At 41.3% G+C, this 25253-nt stretch overlaps 1 protein-coding gene across 2 annotated transcripts in view; it reads left to right on the top strand.

Annotated features, from left to right (window-relative positions):
- ppfibp2b (PPFIA binding protein 2b) overlaps positions 1-25253 on the top strand; it is a 90761-nt gene that overhangs the window by 41813 nt on the left and 23695 nt on the right. For both annotated transcript variants that reach the window (XR_009782697.1, XM_061721192.1), the window contains exons 4-6: positions 7919-8005; positions 9608-9721; positions 17096-17245. Coding sequence is in view for 1 of the 2 variants with exons in the window: in XM_061721192.1 (XP_061577176.1) it covers positions 7919-8005; positions 9608-9721; positions 17096-17245 (351 nt within the window). In the remaining variant the exon portion in view is untranslated. The remainder of the gene's footprint in view (positions 1-7918; positions 8006-9607; positions 9722-17095; positions 17246-25253) is intronic.

Genomic DNA, 25253 nt, shown 5'->3' with positions numbered 1-25253 from the left:
GTCTCCTGGGCATCAGTTGACACAGTCATATGATGGGAACATGTCTTCTCTGTTTGGACAAACAGTAATTCACCTCAACTCGAATGGTTAAGCTGTAAGAGTCATATAAAGTTCTTTGTCCGATGTTGCTTTTCGAGGCACTATCCCTTATGCAAGACCTTTAAAGCAAAGAAGAATACTTGAGTTGGAAAAAAGGCTCATTTTGCTTTTGGTGTTTCATCCACAACACACTGCAGACGCGGTGGAGTCTCACTCATTTGCTAACGACTCACACACAAAACAAGTAGTTACAAAGACAAAAAGTTCAAAGACAGAAACTTGGGTAAATGCATTGCTGCATGCAGTATATTTACATGCACTAACAGAAATTCAAATTGTTCCCTTAATCCGACCGATGTCGAATGTTTTTTACAGAGCTGCTGCATCATTAGCGTCCATTTTTTTGCATGTTGTTGTCCTCCTTCACGCTTGTTTACTTATTATACCGGAAGAATGCCAAAGCGAATGTGCGATTTTGAATTAGATAGAACATTTACTTATTCATTTTTGATTATGGGAATGTTACAGAGGTCTCAGAAATTCATGTATCAAATTGGATTAAGGCGGCATTTTAAGGTTAAAAAGATCAAGTAGCGACTGAATAAACATAAATGTTCTCAGTCTAGTGAATAAACAAGCTTATTTTGTTTTAGCACAACAGCAAGTATTTAGGGCCGGGTGATATGACCTCAAATCAATATCAAAATTAATTTAACATGTTATATCTATGATTTTCAGTGATCTATCAGGGCTAAACAAAACAAGGTTTTTGCTATAAATATGCTCAACTTTTAAATACTGAACATTGTTGAAAACATTGAAATTGTTGAAAACAAAATCTCACAGATGAACAATTTCTTCTTCCTTGTTGAATATTAGAAATTAAAATCAAAGCACACATTGCACAAAATCAAAACATCTTTTGAAAATACAGTAACACAATTTAATGTAAAATAAAAGCTAAAGAGGTGAAAATAATGCAAAAAGTCTTACACATTTGGACATCACTAGAAAATGGCACTACAGCACTACATAAGGTCTCTCTCTTCTTGGACTATTCCTTGTTCATAATCAGTAATGTGACCAACATTAAAACGGGTCGGTGATGTTAACCTTTGGTCACTTAAACCGTTTTTCCTTGGTGTTAATATTTCACTGCCCTGTGCCCAGTGCCATCTTCAGAAAGTAGAAAGGTAAAGCAACATGGAACAGCACAACCAGATGGGGGTTATAGTGTACAGGAACACCTGAGTATGGGTGGGAAGCCCCAAAGTCAAGGTGGTAGATGCCTCCACGTGTGGTGGAGAGTACAGCAGTGGCGCTAATAGTACCGGTAATTGGAGCACTTGGAGCGCTGTCCTCCAAACTGGGTCCAGTAGATCCCAGGAACAACATCAGAGATTCCAGTACAGAAGAGTGCAGCCCTGCAGGTCATGATGTCAGCAGGCATCTAGCAGACATCCAAACAGACACGTGGAAGCGGCAGTGGGATGATCAGGGGGAGGGGTGCAGGTCAGCATGCAGCGCCTGAAGCTCTGGCCTGCAAACATGCACAGAAGACAAAAGGAGGAATGGGGGGGGGGGGGTTCAAACTACAAGAACACGTTCCACATAACTCTGTGATTAATTACTTTTGAATCTTGTTACTCACAAAAAACCCTAGAAGATTTGAAAGTTATTCCTGAATTGTTTGCTTTCCACACTCATTAGTACTGTTGCCTCTCCAGCTGTGCAGACTTTAAATTTAATTGAACCTTACTTTAGACATGATTTAGAAGCAGTGGTGTGAGCAGAGTCTATATGCAGGACTCTACATTTCTGCACAACAGTGACACAGTTTCACTGGAATCATTAAAAGTAGGCGGTGTTGCTGTATGCTGTCACACATTCTTAGACGCTGGGATCACGGGCTGTACTGCAGGACACCAGGACACCCACCCACTCCACTGGCCACAGCATTCACTGTAAACCCACTGAACACAGACAGCTGCTGACATTTACAGCACACAAAACTAACATTTGTAAAGATGCACCTCACAGATATATATGCACGTTATCATGAAGAACATTAACCTGTGAAATAGTTGTAAACAAAACAAACAAACACAGCTGTATAGATAAGTATAATTTAACCTTAACTCGCTGCATCTGAATGATGTTTTTGCTTGTTTGTTGCAGCATATATAGATGCAGCTATCCATAATGACCATGCAGAGTGGTTAGAGAGGTGGATTCCTTGTTGTGGTCTTTCATTTGAAGTTAGAGTTGAATGTCTCCGTTATTTTATCTCTAGTTGTTGTTTGTTTTTTGATTCAAGAGCCGAGACCACCAAAGAAACTATTTCCTTTTCCTTTCTTCTTGATGAGCATCTTAATTTCACGTTTGATCAAATGACGGCTGCTTCCACATCCAACAGATTGTTTTGCAGTATTTATGAATTGATATCACCACTTAAAGGTATACTCCTTGAATTTGGAGAGCTCGCAAGATTTGAAAGTGGCACCTCCTCCAAGCCCCACCGCCTCTTCCCCCTCCCGTCAGCGCTCCGTCCAAAGCCACGCCCCCACAAACTTTGGGGAACGCGCATTTGCAGGAGTCGAGTTTTCCAGGACATTTTGGACAGCACATTTTCAACAAAACTACCCCATGTCTCATTCACCTGTAAGCGAGGCCGGTTTTAGGGGGGGCAGGGGTGGGCTGTGGCCACCCAAACGTGCATCCTGCCCACCCAATCAAAATTATGGGGATCCTTTATTTTTTTATAAATATAAAAAAATATAACAGAATATCTGTACCGTTTCTGATTGGGTGGGCACTGCGCATCATTTTTAGACAACAATGAACGCATACCGCAAAAGTTGTGTCTCGGTGGAGGAACCCGACGTCCCAGCAAAATGAGCACAACAGAGAAGTTCAGAACAGCACACAGAGCACACACTGAAGGCTGATTTATGGTTCCGCGTTACACCAACGCAGAATGGTGCGCGTCGCCGCGTACCCTACGCCGTAGGCTACGGCGTAGCCCTACGGCGTAGCCCTACGGCGTAGCTGTGGCAACAGAGCCTGCACGGCAACGCAGCGCACCGCCAGCCACACCGCCAGCCGCACCGCCAGCCGCACCGCCAGCCGCACCGGCGCTCTCCGCCCTCGCCGGGATGGAGACGCCTCCATCCCCACGGACCCCCATACCCCGCTACTGGGGGTCTGCCACGGACCCCCAGTAGCGGACAACCTGCGTCGCAGAATTGCACTTGGGAAGTGGACACGGGGGGCTGGAAGCAGAGTGCGCGCATGGGACAGAGGGGGGCGTGGGCGGGACTTAAAATGAAGGCATCTGATTGGTTCTTTCCCCCCTGACAATCCTCTGGTCCTCTGACCAATCCGTGCCATTCGGGCCGCAAAAAACAGATTGGACCATTTCACCCAGTACAACAATAAATGTTTTTGAATATGATCACAGACTATACCTTTTAAGGGAGCGTCTGCATTTACCCACTGTTGGCCGGAGACGAAACCAGGCTTGTGTACATTTCAAAATGAATGAGAACAAATGTAAACAAAAACATTATTGTTAATAAGTTATTTTGATGATAATATTGATACATTTTATTTATAGGCACTTTTTACAGCCCTCAAGGACACCTTACCTTAAAAAAATCAAGAATAATAAAAGAGGTTTAAAACTTAAAATGCATTGTTTTATGTTTTTTCATTTGAAATATACTGATTTAAAAGTCTTAATTCAAGGTTTGAAGGCTGTACACCTCAGAGAGGAACACGGGCAGGTGGAGTGGAGAGCAGGAAGGCTGAGGAGGATCTGAGTGTGTGAGAGGGTGTGTAAGGTGGTGAAATATGTCAGCGGTACGGATACTAGATTATAGCAGGGCCTTGAAGGTGAGGAGCATCACTGTGAAATAATTGGAGAGTGGACAGGGAGCCGATGGAGCTGCTTGATGTGATGTGCTCTGCAGAGGAGGTTGTGGAGATGATACGAGCAGCTGAATTATGAACTAGCTGGAGCTTAAGTAGGGGCATGTGTGATAAACCAAGAGGAGAGAATGACAGTAATCCATCGGGGATGTGAGCAGCGCATGGACAACACAGTCTTGCTGTTGGGTGTGAGTGATGGAGGGAGACGGCTGGTGATTTGTAGGTGGAGTTAAGCAGGCCCAGGTAACAGCCAGACTCGTAACAGACTCGTCACACGAGGGGAGGGAATAACTGCAGAGCTGTCAGTTATAGTGAGAGTGGATTTGTTACCAATCAGTAGAGATTCTGTGTTATCACTGTTCAGTGTGAGAAAACCATGTTCTGGTTTCTCGTAGTCCTGTAGAATCAGAGATTTAGCTTCTGGGATTTCTTTGTTTAGTCCTGGATTCAGTAACTTCTCTGGGAAAGGTCTGCCCTTATCTGAACATGCTGCGACAGCCTTTTCTGGGAAGATATGCCACAGTCTGAAAGTATTTTTCATTTGTAAATAATCTTTCTTACTGTAAAATGATGAACTCTGGGAATCTTTGAAACCTTCAGGTTAGCACACCTGAAACTTGCAGACCAACTTGACAAAACCTCAGCTGTTATACAGGTTTGTCATGTGTTAGTTATTCAAGTGGATTTGATCAGCAACGACTGTTACTGGGCCTTTATTTATAGGAAAGGAATAAGAGGCTGCTTCTGCACAATAGATAACGACACATTTGACTGTTTATCTGAAGTTTTAGTTGCCGAACTTTTTCTTTCCTCCCAACCTGCTTTGTCATTTTAAAACAGAAAGCACATCCTTTTCAACTCCGTTTATCTTTCTATACACTTTATGTTTCTATGGCCTTGAACAAAACCAATTACTCAGCTTCAAATGAGCATGTAATCTGTGAGGATTTGTCTGCAGCAAAGGTCAGAGGGCTTGATGAATGTAGACAGATGTGGGAAAGAAACTTTGATGCAGTCCTTCTTTCACCGTATGACATTTAGGACTTGCAAAACTTGTTACTGTATTACTTCTGTCTGGCATTCCAGGAGAAAATTTAATCACAGATTTATCGGACTGGCGGAGAAGCAGGGCTATTTCAGGTTGGTGACACAGCACTTGACCAGGCTGATGAAGGAAACCAGGGCTGCTTGTTCATACCTGTCATCGCCTCATGGGATGTGTGAGAATGGAGGGCAAAAAAGCAGGAAAACCACATTTAGGGTGGATGTTATATGAACAATAGTTAATCAGTTACTCACCATTACTCACCATTTAAAATATTTTGGTAACACTTTATCTAAGATTCTGTAAATTTCCTAAGAAATAAGAAAATGAGCTTATATTTCCGTTTAAAATACAAAGGTGCTTCCAGCCAAATCGTACCCAACTTTGCTCGATATACTAATCACAATGGCAGCAGAAGTGCTCTAGATGGAAAGTAATTTCCGTATGTGAAAAAGAAAAAAGAAAATCCTGTTTTATAGGAATAAAGACGCGGGGGAGGTGTGTTTAATTGTCATCAATCAGCTCAAATTGCTGCACGGCTGAGGTCTTCGGGATGTCGTCATCACTTTAACAGCTAAACTGATATGAAACATTGCTGCAGGTAACGTTTAAGGCCACCAGACTGAGAGGCTTTCAGTTTTTGGATTTGACATAAACGGTAAACTGCAAGCCCTGGCTCCCCAAAGTGAAAGTCTGACATCATATGTCGACCTTGCCCTTTCAAACACTCAACCGATGTGCAGCCGTCTCAGCTCTCATTTCTCACTAATGCTTTGGTTCTTGTTTGGTCTCCTGAGCTGAACCGAGGGAAATATTTGGCCTTTTATCTACTTTATGTTTAAGTTACTTCCACTTCAAACATGCTGCCGTTGGAAATGTGAACCAAAATACTGGACTGGACAACCACATGGTGTTAACAGTTTATAACTCTGCAGGTTCACCAATACAACCCGTTTCACAAAATGTAATTGATTTGATTGCGTGTTGATGTATTTCACAGTGTTTACTAATGCAGGTGTAAATGCACGCAGGGATGTTTCTTTGAGAGGCTGAGACACATCCTGAACACAAATTAGTTGCAGAATAAGCCTCAATACTCATGTAACAGCTGACACAGTAAATGTGAAGTTTTAAGTGCTTATTAGGTTTTTGCTTTGTGCAGTAAAATAACAGTGTACATGGACAGTGTTGCAGTGATCTAACCAACAAACCATGATGTCACACCTGATGCCTGCAGTGTCCTTTCTGGTGCGAGGTGTCATTTGTTTTTAGCACTTCAGCTGAAAGGAAAAGCTGTATGTGTGTGTATGTATATATGTATGTGTGTGTGTGTGTGTGTGTGTGTGTGTGTGTGTGTGTGTGTGTGTGTGTGTGTGTATATATATACATATATATGAGTGTACAGTAAGTTTAAAAAAAATATGTAGGGTTTAATCCAACATTAAAGGCTAAGCAAGACTCTGGGACTCGGCAGATTTAACCACTGTTACTTGAAGACAGCATAATTTGACTTCTTAGAGAAAGAATCTGTTTAAAGAGCTGTTCATTACTCTGCCTGACTTTCATCTTCACGTCTTGAGCTGTTGAACACATCATTCTGCCATGGCATTAAACAGCCACAGGACTCCAGAGCTGTCAAAAGACTGCTTTCACTGTGTGTTCTTAGATAAATATGAGAACGTATCTCCTTTTCTACGCAGAGGTTTATCTCCCACTTGGCTGTGAGACTTTTCATCCCTTTTCCCTTTTCATTCATAAGTTAGGAACATTTGTATTTGTGTTTGTAATGAATTGTTTTGTTTTTTGAATGAAAATAAAGAATAAAATGAAAATGAAATTTACTTTAAGGATGTTTTATATCTGTTCTTTTAAGATGAGTCATGGAGGTCAGAGATGCAAACTGAGTCGTACTGTGAGAGAATAGTATTGCAAATGTCAGTGAGTGTGTAGGACTATTCCCTCATAAATGGGTCTCAGATGAGTCAGATGATGTTTCATAAGTCTGTGTCATGTGCTTTGTGAAGGAAACAGCAGCGGCTCTGTGCTGTCCTGCTGCGGGAAACGGCTGTCTTGCACAAACCAACCCTGAATATTGGGCACAAGGAAGTGGATTAAGGATACAGCATAAAAAAAAACTGCACAATCTCCACTCTTGCATATATGTAATCAGTGGTGACAGCGTGGTTACTTAAACGTGTGCAATAGAGATTCATAACGTGGGAGATTTTCATGGATTTTTGTGAAAAACTATGATAACCACAACAATGGCATTGGTGACACATACTGTACGTACTGCAACAGTTTATAGACTAATGCATATCAACTTAATGCAAAATAATCAAGGCCATTCATGTTTTATATCCCGCAGAGTCCTGTAATGGCATGTTACTCTCCACAGCAGCGTTCTGCGTCTACTTCAGCCTTAGATTGGATTTTTTTTTTTCTTATTTCATGTGTTTTTTTTATTTTTTTTTATTTGTTTTTGAACTGCAGGCACAAATTACAATACACTGTAAACATAGTTAAAATTGGCATCACACACAGCAACAGCAATATTCTTGCTGTAGAGTGTAAAAGAGCCTGTGTTATACAAAGTTACAGGTTATACTCAAGTCCAGTCTTCGTAGAAAATATTTTAATCGCTATCTGTCCATGTGTAAAATGTTGCTTAGTCACAATTTCATTACAAAAACAACTCTGAAAAAACTGTCTTTGCAAACCCAGAAGACAAACCTCCTTGCCAGACCTTTTTTTTTTTTTTTTTTTTTACTAAATGTCTGCAGATTTAAGGCAAAAAGACAAGTAGATCTGATATCTCTGTTATGGACATATTTACAGTCACTACAAACCCTCCGTTTCCTCCTGAACCTCACACTAAATATATGTGTCTCTGTTCTTTGACAGGTGAACCTCTGTTCTCCAGCCAACAATGAAACCTATCAAGAACGACTGCTTCGACTAGAGGGAGACAAGGAGTCTCTGGTGCTGCAGGTCTGAGCTGACACTTCCCTCTCATTTCACTCATGATGACAGTTTGCTTTTTCTTCGCTTGAAACATAATTATGTAATTACTGTGCATCGACTATGCTTTTATGTTATATTTACGACATGTGTTCTACATTTCTTTAACTTTAATCACTTTAAAAAAAATACCAAAAAAGGCTAATAGTAGTGACTAAAAAAGAATTAAATCTAAATCACTGATGTTCATTTTGATGTCATTCATTGAATGAGTAAAAGAGCTGCGAGTCCGTCTGGGAGGATTTGTGTCACACTGGGGAAAAAACGTCTCAACTCTTCGTCTGTGGTCCTGGAACCTCAGATGTTTTGTGTTATTTCATAACAAAACGTGCCTGGACACCTTCACCAACGTTTGAGCGCGAGTTTACTGGAGACTCATGCGGGGACTGTCAGCGTCGAGGCTGCAGCGGTAAAGCAGTAGATGATTATAGGTCTGAGCTGTGTGATGTCAACAGGTGCCTTCTGCTCTCGGAAGACTTGAACTGCCAGGCAGCTGTGATTTCCACGATCCGGCTTTGCATTCCTTGTTCTTAATTTGCTGATATCAAACTGCTCGTCAGGGGTCTCTTTGTGTGTGTGTGTGTGTGTGTGTGTGTGTGTGTGTGTGTGTGTGTGTGTGTGTGTTGTTTTTCCAAATGTTGTGCGTACTAGAGCACCACCTGCCCGGATTAACCCGGTTCACAAAGCTATCATAAAGTTCACATCTCACTCCTCACCACCACATCTCTCACACACGCCTACTTGTTACACATTCCTCATCTGACATCAGCTGTGATTGGTCGAGGTCCAAGATGACCGGGGCTTCTTTTTGCGGAAGGAGGATTTAATTGGCCGTTTGTTTTCTGGCTCTTTTCTTCACTTTCTCCTCTCCCAACTCTGCTCCAGAGCTGCTTATGTGAGACGCTCTCTTGATGTAAGTGTGTGTGCGTGTGTGTGTGTCTGTGGATTTCTGTGTTTGTGGATTTGCGGTCTGTGGTTAGCAAGTAACTTTCTTTTAACTCAGGAAAGATTTTTCTCCTTTGTTTGGCAATAATTGAAGGAGGTAAGAAACTACAATACAGACTTCCTATAATGTCACAGTGTAGTGTTGTCTTTACTTAATGTCATGCTGCAGATCTGCTGTATCTATTTCTTATCTCAGGTAACAATGGTCAACACATTTTTTGATGCTTAACAAACACATGATTTTAGTTGTAACTCATTCACATACCTGTTCATTCATTCACTCCCTTGCTTTGGGTTCATGGTTGGGAGAACAAGCGAGTCAATCATTCACTCTGTAACTTGTTGTGTTTGTAAATATTCTTTTAATTAATGTTGAGCCAAAAGGTTGAGAAGAGACTTTTCTTTTCCTGCCAGGTTGCTGTGAGACATGAGGATGTAGGGTTGAACATTTGAACACCACAAATAGCTGCAGAAGTGGATTTAAGAACGATAATGAGCCATTTTCACTTTATTTTCTGACTTGTCATTAATATTTACCAGATTTTATTTAGATTCACGTGCATTTCAGCTCCGTCCCTTTATCCTATCATTATCCTAATGACTGGGAATGACTGTGTCGCCCCCCAGGTGAGTGTCCTGACTGACCAAGTGGAGGCGCAGGGAGAGAAGATCAGAGACCTGGAAAGTTCCTTACAGGAGCATCGGCAGAAACTGGCCTCCACTGAGGAGATGCTGCAGCAGGTAGGACCCTCGGTGACCCTCTTAAACAAAGTCATGTCATGTGGTGTATTCACAGTTCGAACGTGCTCTATATCGTTAACACCTAACTGTGATGCTGATATACAATATAAGTGAATATACCGGTAGTATTAGTTTTCATGAAAAAATTACTGAAGTGACTAAAAAATCCCAAACTCCCACATCACACTTTCATGTCGGTTACATTTTAGCAGCCTGAGTCTGAAAATAAGAGAACGGTTCAGACTTGCAGGATAGTGTGACATCACAGACCCAGATCAGTGTGGACGAGACCCTTCTCGTCTTTATCTTCACCCAGTTATGCAGCTTTTGCTTTTAAGTGGCTAACAGTGATTTCAGACTGCAGAGGAGAAGCTGACTAAACTCAGTTAGAACTGACTGCCGTCGACAGACCTGCAAAAACCTGTTGGACAGGGAGCTGCTGTACTGTATCAATGTGTCATTTTGACCAAATGTCACAAACATTTCAATAAGAACTCAGACAAAAATAAGAAACAGATGCAACTATCTTGTTACACGTTTGTTTGAATCAGTCTCCTCCTTTCCCAGCCTCCCTGGTTAATTTTTGACATCTAAGGTAAAACCCAGTGTGTGTCTTTGTGACAAACCTACTAAAATCCATGTTTCAAATCACTTCTGTTAATCCAATTCTCTGAAGTGCCTCCATGAAACGAGTCAACTGTGTTGATCCTGAAAAACTTAAGTCACTCGATCCTGGACAGAATTACTGTAATAATCATGATTACAACTGTGTTCATTTCACAAGATTACAGAGCATATGTCGTGCCAGGCTTGGAGCTCTGTGTTTGTGTTAGATGAACCATGTTTTGGATAAATCTTGTGTACTCCATTGGCAGCTACTGCAGTTTGAAATGTTAATGTGTGAGGGCTGCAGCAAACACAACTCAAAAGCTTGAATAATCTGTTGAGTTTGCAGTCGCGTTAAAGGTCAGAGAGAAGAGAAAAAAAGCACCTGGAGGTGCAGAGTCATCTAGTGACCATCACAATGAGTGTAACGTGCAGCTGAAAGACATTTACGTGTGTGTATTTACATGTATGTAGGTAGGTAGGTGTGTATGTATGCATGTGTATGTATATGTGCGTATATACATACATGTATATATATACATATCTTAATATGATATATGCATATAATTTGATCAGATTCAGGATTCTTTTGTTATGTATTTATTTATATATTGTTTCATGTTTCCTTACATATTGAAATTAACATTTTGACCGATTAAACAACAAAAGCGATAATAGTGGACAAACTGGTTTTCATGGAAATCTGGCGTGGCTATGCTTTTTCTATTTTTGCCAGCAGCTAAACAGGATGTGAGTGTGAAAGAGCCGTTGAAGAGTAGTTGTTAGTTGTGACTGTGAATGAATAAATAAAGGAGTGGCGGTGTAGAGGAGTGTTTTATTGAGCGTGGCAGCTTTACTTGGAGCTGCTGACCTGCTCAGACTCACAGCCGCTGTTCAGTTAGGATGTGACACAGACATCAACACAAGTGGATTTAGCAGGTCAAAGCTCAACATCACTCAGTGTTTCTGGAAATGTTATGAGATTAGACAACTTTTACCCTCTTGACAAACCGGAGGTGACTGTATTACATAAGTGTGAACTGTCATACCAGCAGTATTGTCCTCTTTGCTGGTTTGATCTTCAGGTATTTGTTTCACATAGCTCAGAGTCCCCTTATCATCTAGTTTTGGGTCAACACATTATTACGGCTCTAAGAGGAATCACTTCAGTAAAAACATAAAACAAGATTAGCTTAAAAGGGATATGTGGAAAAAAAAAACTTTTTTAAAGCTTGAGCATGAAAGTTTGGCATCTGGGCCACCGTCCAGACTGTAGAAACATCTTTTTAAACCGGTCAGTCTGTGAGTATGCTGCTCCAGTCAGGATGAATGAAAGAAATTGAAGATTTTAGATTCTGGTTTTGTTTCTGTGTCACTCCAGGACTGCACAGAGCCGGGCAATTTCTAAAGATCTGCCATTTTGTCGTATTTGTGAGCAGCAGTTAATAGACTTATGTCAGAAACTGGAAGGTGTTGCAAGTGTTCAGTTGTTGGCTTTACGGGTCAACACAAAACCAATTCCTGCCGTCAGCAGATGACCAAAGAGCCCTGTTGATTAACGTAATTTCCAGTGAGACTATGATGTAGAATATAGATACAAGCTGAAGTTGAAAACTAAACTCACATGCCTGCGTTTGGCTGATGCAGGCTTGCATGCACATGTTCAGCAGCCTCTTCATCCGGGTGTCTGACTCTGGTTCAAGCATGAATGGCTGTGTTTCAGAAGCCCCTGCAAAGGTTTTCAGTGGGAATGGGAAGAGGTATGTCCTCTATCTCATGCTGTAACATTTCTGGTGGGATGAGTCAATGTAAACAGTCCTCCAATCATGAAGTAGTGCTCAAGGGATGAGTGGTGTGATGAGTAATAAAATTATAGTAGATATATATAGACCTTTGCACACAATAGATGCTTAATTGAAAATCCATGTGTTAGACGTCTAAATCTAGTTGATCTGTCCCAGGGGTCTTCAATTCCAGTCCTCGAGGGCTGCTGTCCTGCACATTTGAGATGTTTCTCTACTTGCACAGACCTGATTCAAATCAACTCTGGTCATCAGCATGTCATCAAGGTCTGCACAAGTCTGTTAATGACGCAATCATTTGTATCTGAGACCTCTGATTCATTCCTTCAAGTCACACTGACATCAATATGATGCACATCACTTTAAGATTCTTTATGTTGCTTTTTCCTGAAATGTATGTTAATGGAAATCCTTAGATATTTTGTAAATAGTGGTCACACTTTGCTGCTGATGAGTAAAAAAAACTCATGGACATTCGGTTGCGTGTGGAGACTTTGAAATATTTCTGCGAGCCCGCCGACACCCTGATGATGTCACCAAGGTCTTTGGACAGTTATAATTGTGCACTAAACAGTAAATCATTTCAGACACAGAAAGTGAAGGTTTTTATGGGGATTGTCATCTTGTTTTTACTCATGCTGAGTGGTGGGGTGACAACAAAATCACAAAATACGTTAAAAATTGTACTTTATTGTAATAGAATCCTAGTGCGATGGTCTTAAAGCACTCGTCAGCTCTACTAGACCACTCCAGACAAAAGATCACAATTTGTAGCTGCCAATTCGAAGCAGCATGAATCACTCGCTGCCTTCAAGTTGTTCCAGTTGTTTCCTGACGTCAGCAGTGAAGTAAACTGATGAGTCCTTCCAGTGTGAATAAAACAAAACCGCAGCGCCACAGGCCCACAGAATCGTCCTTCTGTTTGGACTCCTCAACGGGCTCTTTGTGCTCCTCGTTGTCAACACTGAGGATAAAAAAGGCCACAGCCTCAAAATTAAAGCTGCACCAAGGCTGCGATGCTTTTTCTTTTATCCTGTCTGCTTTTTATAATCCAGTAATTAATACTGTCTGCACTCATTTAAAGGGGCTTTAGAGAAAAGGCCAAAGGACTTTGTTTTTTCTCTGTTGCTGCTCCTCGGTCAGCATATCTGTTACAACAGTAAGCATTTTGCTTCATTGCAAACAAACTAAACTTAATCAGAAATGCTCAGCACTTATCCAGAGTTTGGGATTGCTGATGTTGCTGCTGCAGGTGATTTTTTTTCTTTTTTCTTTTGTTCTTTCCCAACCTTGTGAATGCAAATAACAGGGAGGGTTGTAAAATTTAACAGATGTGATTTGCAGCTGTTGCACTGTTTTGTGTAAAACACGCTCCCCTTTCACTCAGCCGTCAGTGACCGTTGGTCAAATAGCTGCCGCGATACGAGATGCTTTGTAAACAGAGGCGAAGTCGGGATGTGGAGACAGATAACGGTCGTCTGGCTGTTTCAGGTATTCTGTTGTGCCTTTTTGAGCCTCTGAAATCTGAGTTTCGATCCATAATGCATTTTTGCTGGATTTAACCCGGACAACGTGTCTGCTCCTGTAGCAGTATGTCTTCTGTCTGCATGTAGACATAAATATGAATAAACTCTCGTGAGGATTATCTTCCCTTAATCCAGTGATGTATCTATGATAAACTCTTGTAGCTCAGTTACTGACAACACTGCTTTCAAATGGTTGTTGTGAGTTTCCCAAGAGCTTTAAACTCATTTGACTTGTTCCACTTTATGTGTTGGGAAATCAGCAACTATAGATTTGAGTTTTTTCACGTAAATTTTAACGGTACCTTGTTTGCTGCTCTTCATAACCGTAAAAATGCTTTTGCAGTCACTGTAGGATGCGATGGGCGGATGGGTGGATTTTTGAAACTGATGTAAAATGCATGCATGCAGTTTTATTCTGGTTTATTTCTGTTTTTGACTGGGGAAAAAACTATTAGTCTTGAATTCAGACATCATGTTCGCACGTGCAAACACCAGAACATTCTGTGTGGCAGTGAGGGAGAAAGACTGAGAGGAGAGAAGATCCAGCTGTGCAATACTGAAGTGTCACTGCTGCAGGGCTGCTGCTTGCCACAACTAATCTGTTATCACAGTAATTCATAGTTAGTTCTTAGCACACTTACACACACACACACACACACACACACACACACACACACACACACACACACACACACACACACACACACACACACACACACACGCATAGACATAATCCACCCACACACAGTTCTCATACTGTGTGTGGATATCTGATGGTTCCTGCCTGAAACTGCTGTATTAAGATGTATCTACATGGTTAGCAGTGTTACAGTAGCAATGCAGTTAACAGCGCACACACACGCAAAGTAGCATTATCTTTGAATGTCTACACATTAATTAAGAAGATGAATCCATCAGCAAAAGTCACCATCATCCAAAACGGAACAATCCAGCAGTTACAATTACCGACTCGATACTAACGGTTACACAAAGCAGCGACAGCAGTTTGGTTTTTTTTCCATATCACAACAATTAAGGCATTATTATAAAACAGAGATTAAAAGAGACAGCTGTATGGAAATGAATGATTTGATCCAGATTATATTGAGTGCATATAAATAAACAAAATCATGTCATGAAAAATAGGAATCATATGTGATCACCATTTGGCATACATGGAAGTTCATTTTCTGGAAAACTTCACAACCAGACTCAAGAGTTGGTATTCAGAAAAACAAGATTTATCAAAAGTCATTGCCGTTGTGTAAAACTGAGCAACTTGGCTTTCTGTGCAGTGTAATGTATTATCAAAATGTTTTTTATTTTACTTTTAACAAAACCCATTTCTGCCCTTATGCAATAAAACCATATTAATTTCACCAAATGAACTATAACTACATCACCTAAAACTAAATATTAAATATTTAGTCCAGAAGTTGTTACTAAATGACAGAGGACTTTATTTCTATAATAATTCTGATGTTTTGATATGACAATATCAACACAACATAAACTTGTGCCATTGCTACATGCTGTTTTTGCAACTATCCTAAAGAGCAAAAAAAGTATTACAAGTAATGGTGTCAATTCAGTTGAAGTCTAAACCTAATCTATGTTTTGTCATAAAGAAGTTACTAAAAACTGGACGGGAGGAACTGATGTAAAGTGTACATGTTAACATGTCGCTTGCACTGTAGAGAACTAGTGAAAAATATACTTTAATCAGAGTTTAAACATATTTTCAAAACAGTAATTAGCTAAACCTACATAAGATGAATGTAAAGCTGTTTTTTTCCATTCGTTAAAATTCGTTAAGAAACGGAGTAGTCCAGAATGAGCTTCGTCTGTCTGTTAAGTTTAATTTGGAGATGCCTGTAGTCTCTCTATCATCTCTAAAGGAGACGATAATTTGTCACGTGTTGCTCCTCGTAATTAAGGGACAGCAAATGTCAGGCAGCTGAGCTGTGGGCCACGAGCTCAGAGCTCTGATGAATTACCTCTAAAGATGGCAGCTTATCCCTCTGTAAGTGACACCGGTGTTGGATTACAAACTGACATAACAAAGCATATTTTCTAAGCGCCTGTGTGTGTGTCTGTGAGTGTGTGTGTCTGCTGACATGGGCCGATAATGGGGCTTCAGTTTTCAGTCCGTGTGGTGACACTAGTGGTGGGGATAACATCCAAGCCTAAAGAGAAGTCAGTTTTAATGTGTTTATTTCAATAAGATTGTATTTTAGTTCATTGGTGTAGTGGATACTGTTGTGTTTGAATGATTCCTGCAAAATATATCAAAAATGTTGATGGTGTATGATGTGGTCCTGGACATGCTTCTGCACACCAGATGTTGAACTGTTACCTGCCTGGTGCAGCGTGTGACATCATCATTGCTGCCAGGCTGCAGGCACAAACCCCGGTGTTCTCCACAACGATCTGTGGAGGCCTCCGTCAACACCACGCTCCCTGACACAGTTTACAGTTTGCAGCCTGATATTTTTCTGTTTATTCACACTTGTTATCTATTTTACAACTCCAGTTCAATCTCCAACAGATCAGCATCAAGAGTAAATCACTGCAAGGTTGGCCAATTGCCTCGACTGGTCTTTAAAAAAAAAATTCAAATCCATCTATAACCTTTTGAATAAACATGCATAAAAAGCGACAAGTGGAAACAGAGACAAAAATCCAGCACAAGCTACATCACCTCTTTGGTGGAAACAAACTTCTCCAGATGTTGTGGGACTTTATCTTTATCTGGCCCCCTCTCTCATTATTTCTGAGTAGATGTTTTTCTTTTGATTTGTTTTAAAGATGAAAAGATAAGGGAAAATGTCTGTGTATTTGTTAGAATGGAACTGCTATAAATATATTTCTAATATAAATATACCAGCGAGGCCAAAAATTACTGCACCACCACTGGTTTGTCAAGTTCACTATTTTTTACCATTTCCCTCTGAAATGTTATATTTCAACACAAATGGTGCCAGATAGATAACCCAGGTTTAAACACTGATCCGCAACAAGTGTGCTTAGAAAAGAAGAAGTAGAAATGAAAGCAGCTTGGATGAGGAATTAAAAGCAGCTAAGAGTTGTGAGTCAGGAAAGAACCAACAGATGTCCGTTGAAGTTCAAGTCTTTTATCTTACTCTCTTTTAGGCATGCTTTCTTTTTCTCTCTCCCATACCAAAGAAGCACAGCGATATATTAATAGAGTCCGCAGCACGCCTGTGTCTGTGTGAGTGTGTATATTTAGCTTCATCATGGGGTCTGGGCCCCCAGCCGTCCTGCCCTGCTAGTGTGGGAAGAACATGGTGTGGAGCGGAGTCGCATGCGTACTTCTCCCCGATACTTGCACGTACGGTTGCTGTGAATTGTGAAACCGTAGTGGGGGTTTCCATGTTGAGTATCAAATACACAGAGTGGGTGTGTTTTTTGTCTTCCAGGAACTGATGAGCAGGACTTCTCTGGAGACGCAGAAGCTGGATCTCATGGATGAGGTGTCCTACCTGAAACTGAAGCTGGTCAGCATGGAGGAGTCCCGCACCAACGCACAGCCGCAAGATCCCACGGAGACCAAGCAGGACAAAGCCGAGGTGCGTCATGTCAACAAACCCGTGTGTTTTGCTGAGCCAGTGTTTCTCAGCTCATTGAAAAGGAGAACAAGAAGCGCCGTTCTGCAGTGAAGGAAATAAATTAGGTTTAATGGAAAATTCTCGAAGCAAAGATCTTAACTGTACGATTGATATACAGCTGATGAACTGGAGTTGATCGGTAAATCGAAAATGAGGGCAGAGCAGCACGACTTTTACTACATAAAGACCATTTTTTTGTATAGTTGTGCTTTTGTTATCGATACGTGGATTAGGTCTCTGTTGGCATTTTTACGGGGTTTTCATCACTGATGGGCGGAGCTGATTTGTCAGACACCAGGATATTATTACGATGTAAGTGCACTGGTTACAGTCACAAAGTTGTTTGTTATAGTTTTTGGTGATTTCTTTTTCCCTGCAAACTTGGAGATTCATGAAGACTCACACCTGACGTTTTTATAGTTGGATATGTGTGAGATTGGATTGACTGTTATAGGTGGACATGGCCGATGTCACTCGTTGGTTTGGTTACTTAAGTTTAAATCCTAGAGTTTAGTCTGGAAACGATGCTTCTGTACTAACCCACTAAGCAAAGATGAACCCAAGTACATGAACATGTGGTGGGGCAGATTTAAGCATGCTGATGTTGCTGGACACAACATGACGAGCAGCTCGGTCCTGATGCTCCGTTATTCAGCATTGTAATGTGTGATATAATTATACAGTTTGATTTTGGTCTGCATTTTTGTTTGTGTATTTATTCACCAATATATTTCTGTAAGTTTTATTAAATTATATTGGGACACTGACAAAAAAAAAGAAAAGACTACATGTTATGTTTCTCTTACAGTTTCTTTAAAACAATTGGGTATTATTTTGACTCTGCAGTTGGAAGCTTCAGACACGGATCAGGATGCATGTCGTTTGTTTCTTTGGCTTCAATGTTTTTCTGTCTGAGGCAGGAGGGAACATTAGCAACATCCATCATGAATAGCTGTGGTCCCAATAATCCACCATGACCAAAATAGATGGTTTTACAAACAGCAAACTGTGCCCATTGGGATTTTTGGAAAGAAAGGAAGCTGAGAAAGAATTCCATACAAAAACATTTAAGAGGCTTTGTTGAAAAGGAAAGCAACATCAACTTTTTAACTCTTTGTTTTTGTTTTACAGCACTAAGATGGAGTTTTATATTGTGCTTCTCAAAGATGAAAAAAGCCAGTGTCCTGTGTATATGGTTCTTATTTATGTGTGTGCTTAACCTTCTCTCTGGCTTCCTCTGAAGAGGTTACCGCTACAAGAAAAGGTATTGACCTCTAGAGAGGTAGAAAAGATCTCTCCCAGGAGTGAGCCACATAAAAACAGCTGTTCATCTGCAGCATGTTGTATACAAGCACTGAAATAATGTAAATATCCTTGATGGGCTCCAGCAGACCCCCATGACCCTCAATAGGAATATAGATGTTTTGATAATAGATGGATGAACTGATGGAAATTCCTTTGCTATTCTGTTTGTGTGTCTCACCTGTTCTCTGGTGGCAGATGAGCTCCACTAAAGGAGGGAAATATGTGCTTGATCTTTAAAGGATGTGGTCACAGATCTCTTATCAACCTGAGGGCTTTCACAATTGAGGGGACGGATAATTAAAAGGAAAAAAAAAGCACATTATTATACAAAAAAATGGGTACTGTCCTGTGATGGACTGGTGAACAGAATAAAGCAGGTAAGATTGTTGGATAATGCACAAGATATATCGGACTGATGGTACATTCATTTACAAAACTACACGGTTCACGTTCCTGATGGCAAAATTGCAGGTCAAAAGGTCAAACTCCACAGAAACGATTGCATCACGAGCTCACACTTTCCCACGTTTATGGTCTGCTGCTTTATCACAATCACAACTAAGGGAACCCATTCAAACTTTCACTAGAAAATCTAGAAACCAAAATTGCAGTTTTAGCTACATCTGTTGTCTTTGAGGTTTGGTTATCTGACCAAAACAAAGCTAAAAAGAAAACAAAAAAAACACACAAGGATTTCCAGCATTATGTGAAAATCTCAAGGCAGAAGCTGTGAAACAAGCCAGAACACATCCAGTGGTCTCACCTGACAGTTTCAACAACACCCTGCACGCAGCCCGCCACACAGGTGCTAACGCTACGCTGTAAAACATATTCTTCCTGAAGAGAGTTGAATGATAATTTGCCTGGTATATTTTTTTTAAACAAATTCAATCATGTTTTAAAAGCCTTTTTAAAATCTGCTTATGAACATTATATTTTCAGACCAAAGTAAAAATGTTTTTTAAACTTGTTTGTTGAGGACAAGGTTCAGTCAGAAAGGTGGAATCATATACTTTTGTGTAGAAATTAGCATTTCGTTCAGTTATCTATGGTTGTGTATGAAAGTCGCCATGGATATTATCAAAACTGCACACTATAATCAGAGATATTTATAGCTGAAACTAGCAAGGAAAATATTGATGAGATTCCTCACGTTGTGGTTCATTGAAACTCAAAACAGCAAATGTGCATAGCTGGATATTGTAAGACCTCCCCGTCCCCGCTACATCCTCCAGCGTTTCTGGGATGACACCAACACATTCACAAAGCTGCCAAGATTACTGTGTAGTTGTGCTGCGGGTCGTCCTCCTGGGGGGACGTGTCCCACTGTAAATGCTGTTGGTGAAGTGTCACTTCCCCCTCCGTAGGGCTCTGATGGGTTGCCAGATTCTGTTTGAGGTAAATCAAAAGTCATGTTTTGTTGTCTCATAAAACTCCTCCTGCCTTGAATGTTTCCACAACTGTTCAAGCCGTATCACACGATGGCTCCCCGTCAGCTGCCTCCAGGGTCACGATGGGCCCAACCAAACTACCGAGGACTCCTCCCTCAGTCTGACACTGACAGCATCCTTCAGCTTGAGTGTTCACCGCTGAATTGCAGGGTTGCTGCCACGACAAACATCCACCTCCTTACCGCCGCAGCTCAGTTTCATCAGCCATTTAACCTGGTACCTGACACTGTTTGGTCCCTGGTTTTACTTTAAATGTAGAGACGCTTTGCTTCGGGGACTCTTCCCAGCACACCATGCTCTTTGGAACGCAGGGTCTGTTGACCATTTTCCACCGCTAGCTCATCCAACTTGGAGATGAGTTAACAGATAAGCTCGTCCCTTGACCTGGGTGTTTATTTTTACAAAACCAAACAATGATTTGGGACCAAGTCCTGTTACAAACACCATTCTGCTTGACCATGGTGTTCTTAATAATGGACAAACCACAGCTATTACAGAAGTCCAGAAAACCACCGTTCCTCTCAGGCCCCGTTTACAGGGAGCAAATACTGAGGCGTTTTCATGCGTTTTGGCCGTTCGTTTACACGAAAACGCAGCTCAAAGCCCCCAAAAACGATCATTTCTGAAAACTCCGGCCAAAGTGGAGATTTTCAAAAACTCTGTTTTCACGTTTGCGTCTAAACAGAGGAAAACGGAGGAAAACAGAGGAAAACAGAGATTTAAGCTTCAGAACGTCACATTATGCACCAGAAACTCACCAGCGTCATGTGTGCGACCTGTGTTTACAATTAGTTTGGCCAATGTCAATATTTTCTTGTATTTTACCTGTTTTATATTCTATATAAAAGACTCTCGTTCCGTCTTGGAAGTAAAGCCTGAATTATGGTCCCGCGTTAAATCGACGCAGAGCCGGTGTGCGTCGCCGCGTACCCTACGCCGTAGGCTCTGCGTTGGTGTAACGCGAGACCATAAATCAGCCTTAACTGGAAGTTACACGTGTCATTTGTTGATGTTTTTTCCAGGATTCTGATTGGCTGGCATGACGTTAACAGCGTTTTCATGCGGGTCCGTGTAAACGAGGATATTTTTGAAAACGTAGAGGGGAAAATATCCGTTTTTGTAAATACCCGGCTACGTGTAAACGTGGCCTCAGTTTTACTTGTCTAGGTTTATTGTTGTCACCCACAAATTTAGAGTCCCACGAGAGAAAAATCAAGCACATGGTGTCCATACATGCTTGCACCCAACCTGAAGTGTTCTTTATTTTGCATGAAAAACCCAAAGAGCCCATTCCTTTACTCACGGAAATAGATGATACAAATGTGTGCTGCACTGGGAGAATGTGAGTAAATACACTCAAACTCAGGGTAACTACAGAGTTAAATACGCTCCAGCCCCTCTCCAAGAGACTGATTCCACAATCCACCATGTACATTGACATTAGCAAGACTACATCTACTCTATACTTCCCGCCTCCCTTCAGTAGCTCAGATTCCTTCACCAACAGCCAAATGAAGTCCCGTGTCCCGAAGGCCATTTTCATATCTGGGAAGTGGGCGCTTCAATCTGCAAAACCCTGAACATCTCCAGAGGGACAGCTGCCATGTTGCATCATGTTCAGATTATGTAATCAGATTAAATCCAAGACCTCCTCAAACGTGTTCCTTAATCAGCTTTTCCCCGTTTCATTTTTCAACGAGTTTCCGCTTCAGTGAAGGTAGAAACAGCCAGGTGAAGGTCTTGAGTTTCCCACTGTCAGGATACACAAATAAAGGTGCTCACATGCATGAGCTCCAGCCAGGCTTCGTTTAGCAGTCAGCTTGTCTTCACTAGTTTCTTTGTGTGCACTTTGTTCATTGTGACACCCAGCTGCTCCCCACTGGCACAACAAATACTGAAGCTGCTCTTCTAGTTCGCCCGTGTGTGTGTGTGCGTGTGTGTGTGTGTGTGTGTGTGTGTGTGTGTGTGTGTGTGTGTGTGTGTGTGTGTGTGTGTGTGTGTGTGTGTGTGTGTGTGTGTGTGTGTGTGTGTGTGTGTGTGTGTGTGTGTGTGTGTGTGTGTGTGTGTGTGTGTGTGTCATCCGGGGCGGTGCGTGGAATGAATAAACACTATATAGCATTTATGACATGCAGGGGCCCATACTGTGCTCACTAATAAATGGAGCGTGATAAGCATCAGCAGAAACGAAGAGTGACTTGAGAACCAGAGAGGCAGAGGGATGAACGGGGGGGAAAAAACGGATGAAAAAGAGAAAATGGATTACATGAAAGACAGATAAGAGGATTAAAAATTACAACATGTGGGGCTGTAGAAAAAGGCGCAAAGTGAACATGCAGGACATCCACAAACACACGTCCTGCAGGATGAAGCTGGCAGCAGCAGGTCCTACAAACAAATCATGATGAGATCAGTCTCTTCGTGACATTTTTAGTACTACAGTTGTATAGTTGTACAGCCCATCTTGAAACGATAAGTGAAGTTTCAAACTTTTTTTCATTCAGGAATTTACATTTTGGGTAAAAATAAATCAAATTGCAGCTAGACAGCTTGTCCAAAAATGTAAATGATGTGAGTCCGAAACAAAAATGAAGACTGCATGCAGCAGTCCAGCAATTTGGCCAGTTAGTACAGTAGGTCTGTGATTTATATCCAAAATAGACTCGTGTTACAGTTTTGTAGCAGCCAGGAGCTGCTCCTGTGGTGCTACAGTACATGAATACACCACACCACGGTCGGGGGAACTGCAGGGATTGTCTTGTGGGTGTCAAAAAGCTTCCTCATGAACCGTAAATCGTCGTCCGATGGAGTCCAGAGAACAACCACAGCACTCTGGTTGGACATGTGGTGATGTGGGAGGGTCTCAAGAACCAGTCTTGTTGGTGTGTTTGGTTAAGGTTGGAATCTTGGTCTCGGTGGATGTGTGTGCTCTTAAAGCCTCCCTCAAGGTTCAGCATGCTAGCACGTGTTAATGAGCCCCAAACCGCTAAGAAAAGTAATGACTTTTGTTATTATTTCTCCAAGCCACTAAGATGAATGCTTGTAAAACCAGATGTACCTCAATGTACATGTTCCATCAAGCAGTTGAGTCATTTCACACAACAAAAACATGCACTTCTTCACTTGTTAGATTCGTGGTAACAGTACTGGAGAAGTTAAGGAAACTTTGAGAGATCATGGAGGACATTGAAAGTCTCCAGGAAATGTCACAAGCACCCATTTATTTGTTTATTTCAAGATGGATTTAAACCTGCCTTGTGACACTGCTGGTGCTGCTAACATCAAGACACTGAGCAGATTCTATCTCAAATACTCCTGATGCAGAGCTGGTCCTCATACAGCATATTACCAAAAATGGAGGTTAAAAAAAGCAATATACTACATCCTCCTCAGTGGTGGCTCGACTGAGGAAGAATCATTTTTCAGCCGGGTTATCCTCTGACGGAGCTGTTTTCACTGACGGATTGATGATTGGTTGCACGTTTTAACTACGATATACCGTCAATGATCTTAAACACACGCATATGCAAATCCAGCATATCCGGTGTCCACTTCTGGTGTTTTGCTTTTGTCCTGCAATGGTGCAAGCTGGCATCCCTCTACTCTTGTTTTCTTTTTGTTAGCAAAGTGGTGATATGTGTGTTTGTGTGTGTGGTTAGAAACAGCTGTGAGGCTCCGGTTGGCTGGCAGCAGGAATGACAGGAATCCAATACTGAGCATTCCTGGGGGCCAGACACTTTCACCTCAGGAAACCGCAAAAGCACAACACACACAAACCCGCTGCCAACTTAGGCCGCTTAAAAAAACGAAACTGAAGGAGAACAAGATGATTAAGAGGAAGGGTCTCTCTTCCTGCTGCTTAACAGGAGGACAATAATCATTCACCCCCCTGAATATGCAGTCACATACGTCTAATGTACTGACGTTAACCTCACACTGTTAAGCTTATTATTGTACATTGAGTAACGTGAGTTAATTCAGATTTGACCCAAAAACTAAACTGTCAATGTATATTTATGCTTTAATGAATCATTTTCAAGTATTTTCTACTTTTAAAAGAAAATAACTGCAGCACCTGTTGTTTTTAGTCAACTATTTGGATGAAGTAGTTTAAATATTCCTAAATCTTACAAAGATTAGGACGAGTGCGTGCATAAACACAGCTTTCAGTCCAATCAGGCTTTTCTTCAGTTGACTTAACTGGCTATGAAAATATTTCAACCACAAGATGAAACTTTCTTTGATCAGACCAAGAGTTTATTACAGCCTTTGTAGAAGAAAGAGAAGGTTTAGCCTGATGTTTTCTCTCTTATCTTCCGTTGCTTCTATCTTGTCATCTTGTCTTGTTGAGTCTTGTTGGTCTGAACTCTGGGTGAAGGTCTCGTCTCTGTCCGGGGGACCAGACACTGGCTGCAGTTCAAATCTATCTCTATCGTAATAACTCTGGGGTAGAGTTACTTCTTTTAAAGGTTTGATTTATAAGCATGTATGCCACTGCATTTGTAAATGATAACACATGGCATCAGCCAGCAGTCAATTTAAACTGTGGAGAAACGCAACTTTGGCAATGGATCCTATTTGCTTTCAACTACAGAGTTGTACAAGTTTAAACAGGCATCTGTGCCCTGATTTAGTATTGATCAGGATCATCTTCAGATATTTATTTCATATGCTTTCTGTATATGAGAAATAATCCCAACACAAATTTGGTATAAATGCAGATTTATAAAGCTTGTTTATCATTTAATTTTAATGCGGTCTATCGTACATTAACGGCATGGTTAGCTCCTCAGGTGTTGCCTTGTTAACGCTACCCAGAATTACATTCCTAAAGAAGATACAGTAATGTCATTCAGCTGTGATCTGTCCCCTGCAGGACACTCTGCATGTTCTGTTAAAGTGTTACACAGCTTTTAATCATATGACTCACTTCAGGGAAACCAAATTGTGTAATCTGTCAGAAAATAACAGTATTCATCTGACAACATAACTAGTGGAAGTACGAGAAATGCTCTCCGAGTCCAGTGTAGATGTTGAACACTGACGATCTTGATAACAGTTCCTAAGAACTGCTTTTTTTTTTTTTTTAAAGGTTTTTTTGGGCTCTAGTGGCCCTTTATTGGAGATGCAGACTAGAAAGGGGTAGAGAGAGAGAACGGGGAAGACACGCAGCAAAGGTGCGCGGGCTGGATTCGAACCCGCGACCGCTGCAGGAG

The sequence above is a fragment of the Cololabis saira genome, chromosome 5 (assembly GCF_033807715.1).
Source record: "Cololabis saira isolate AMF1-May2022 chromosome 5, fColSai1.1, whole genome shotgun sequence".
Classification (NCBI taxonomy): domain Eukaryota; kingdom Metazoa; phylum Chordata; class Actinopteri; order Beloniformes; family Belonidae; genus Cololabis; species Cololabis saira.
This window is presented reverse-complemented; position numbering and strand designations above follow the sequence as displayed.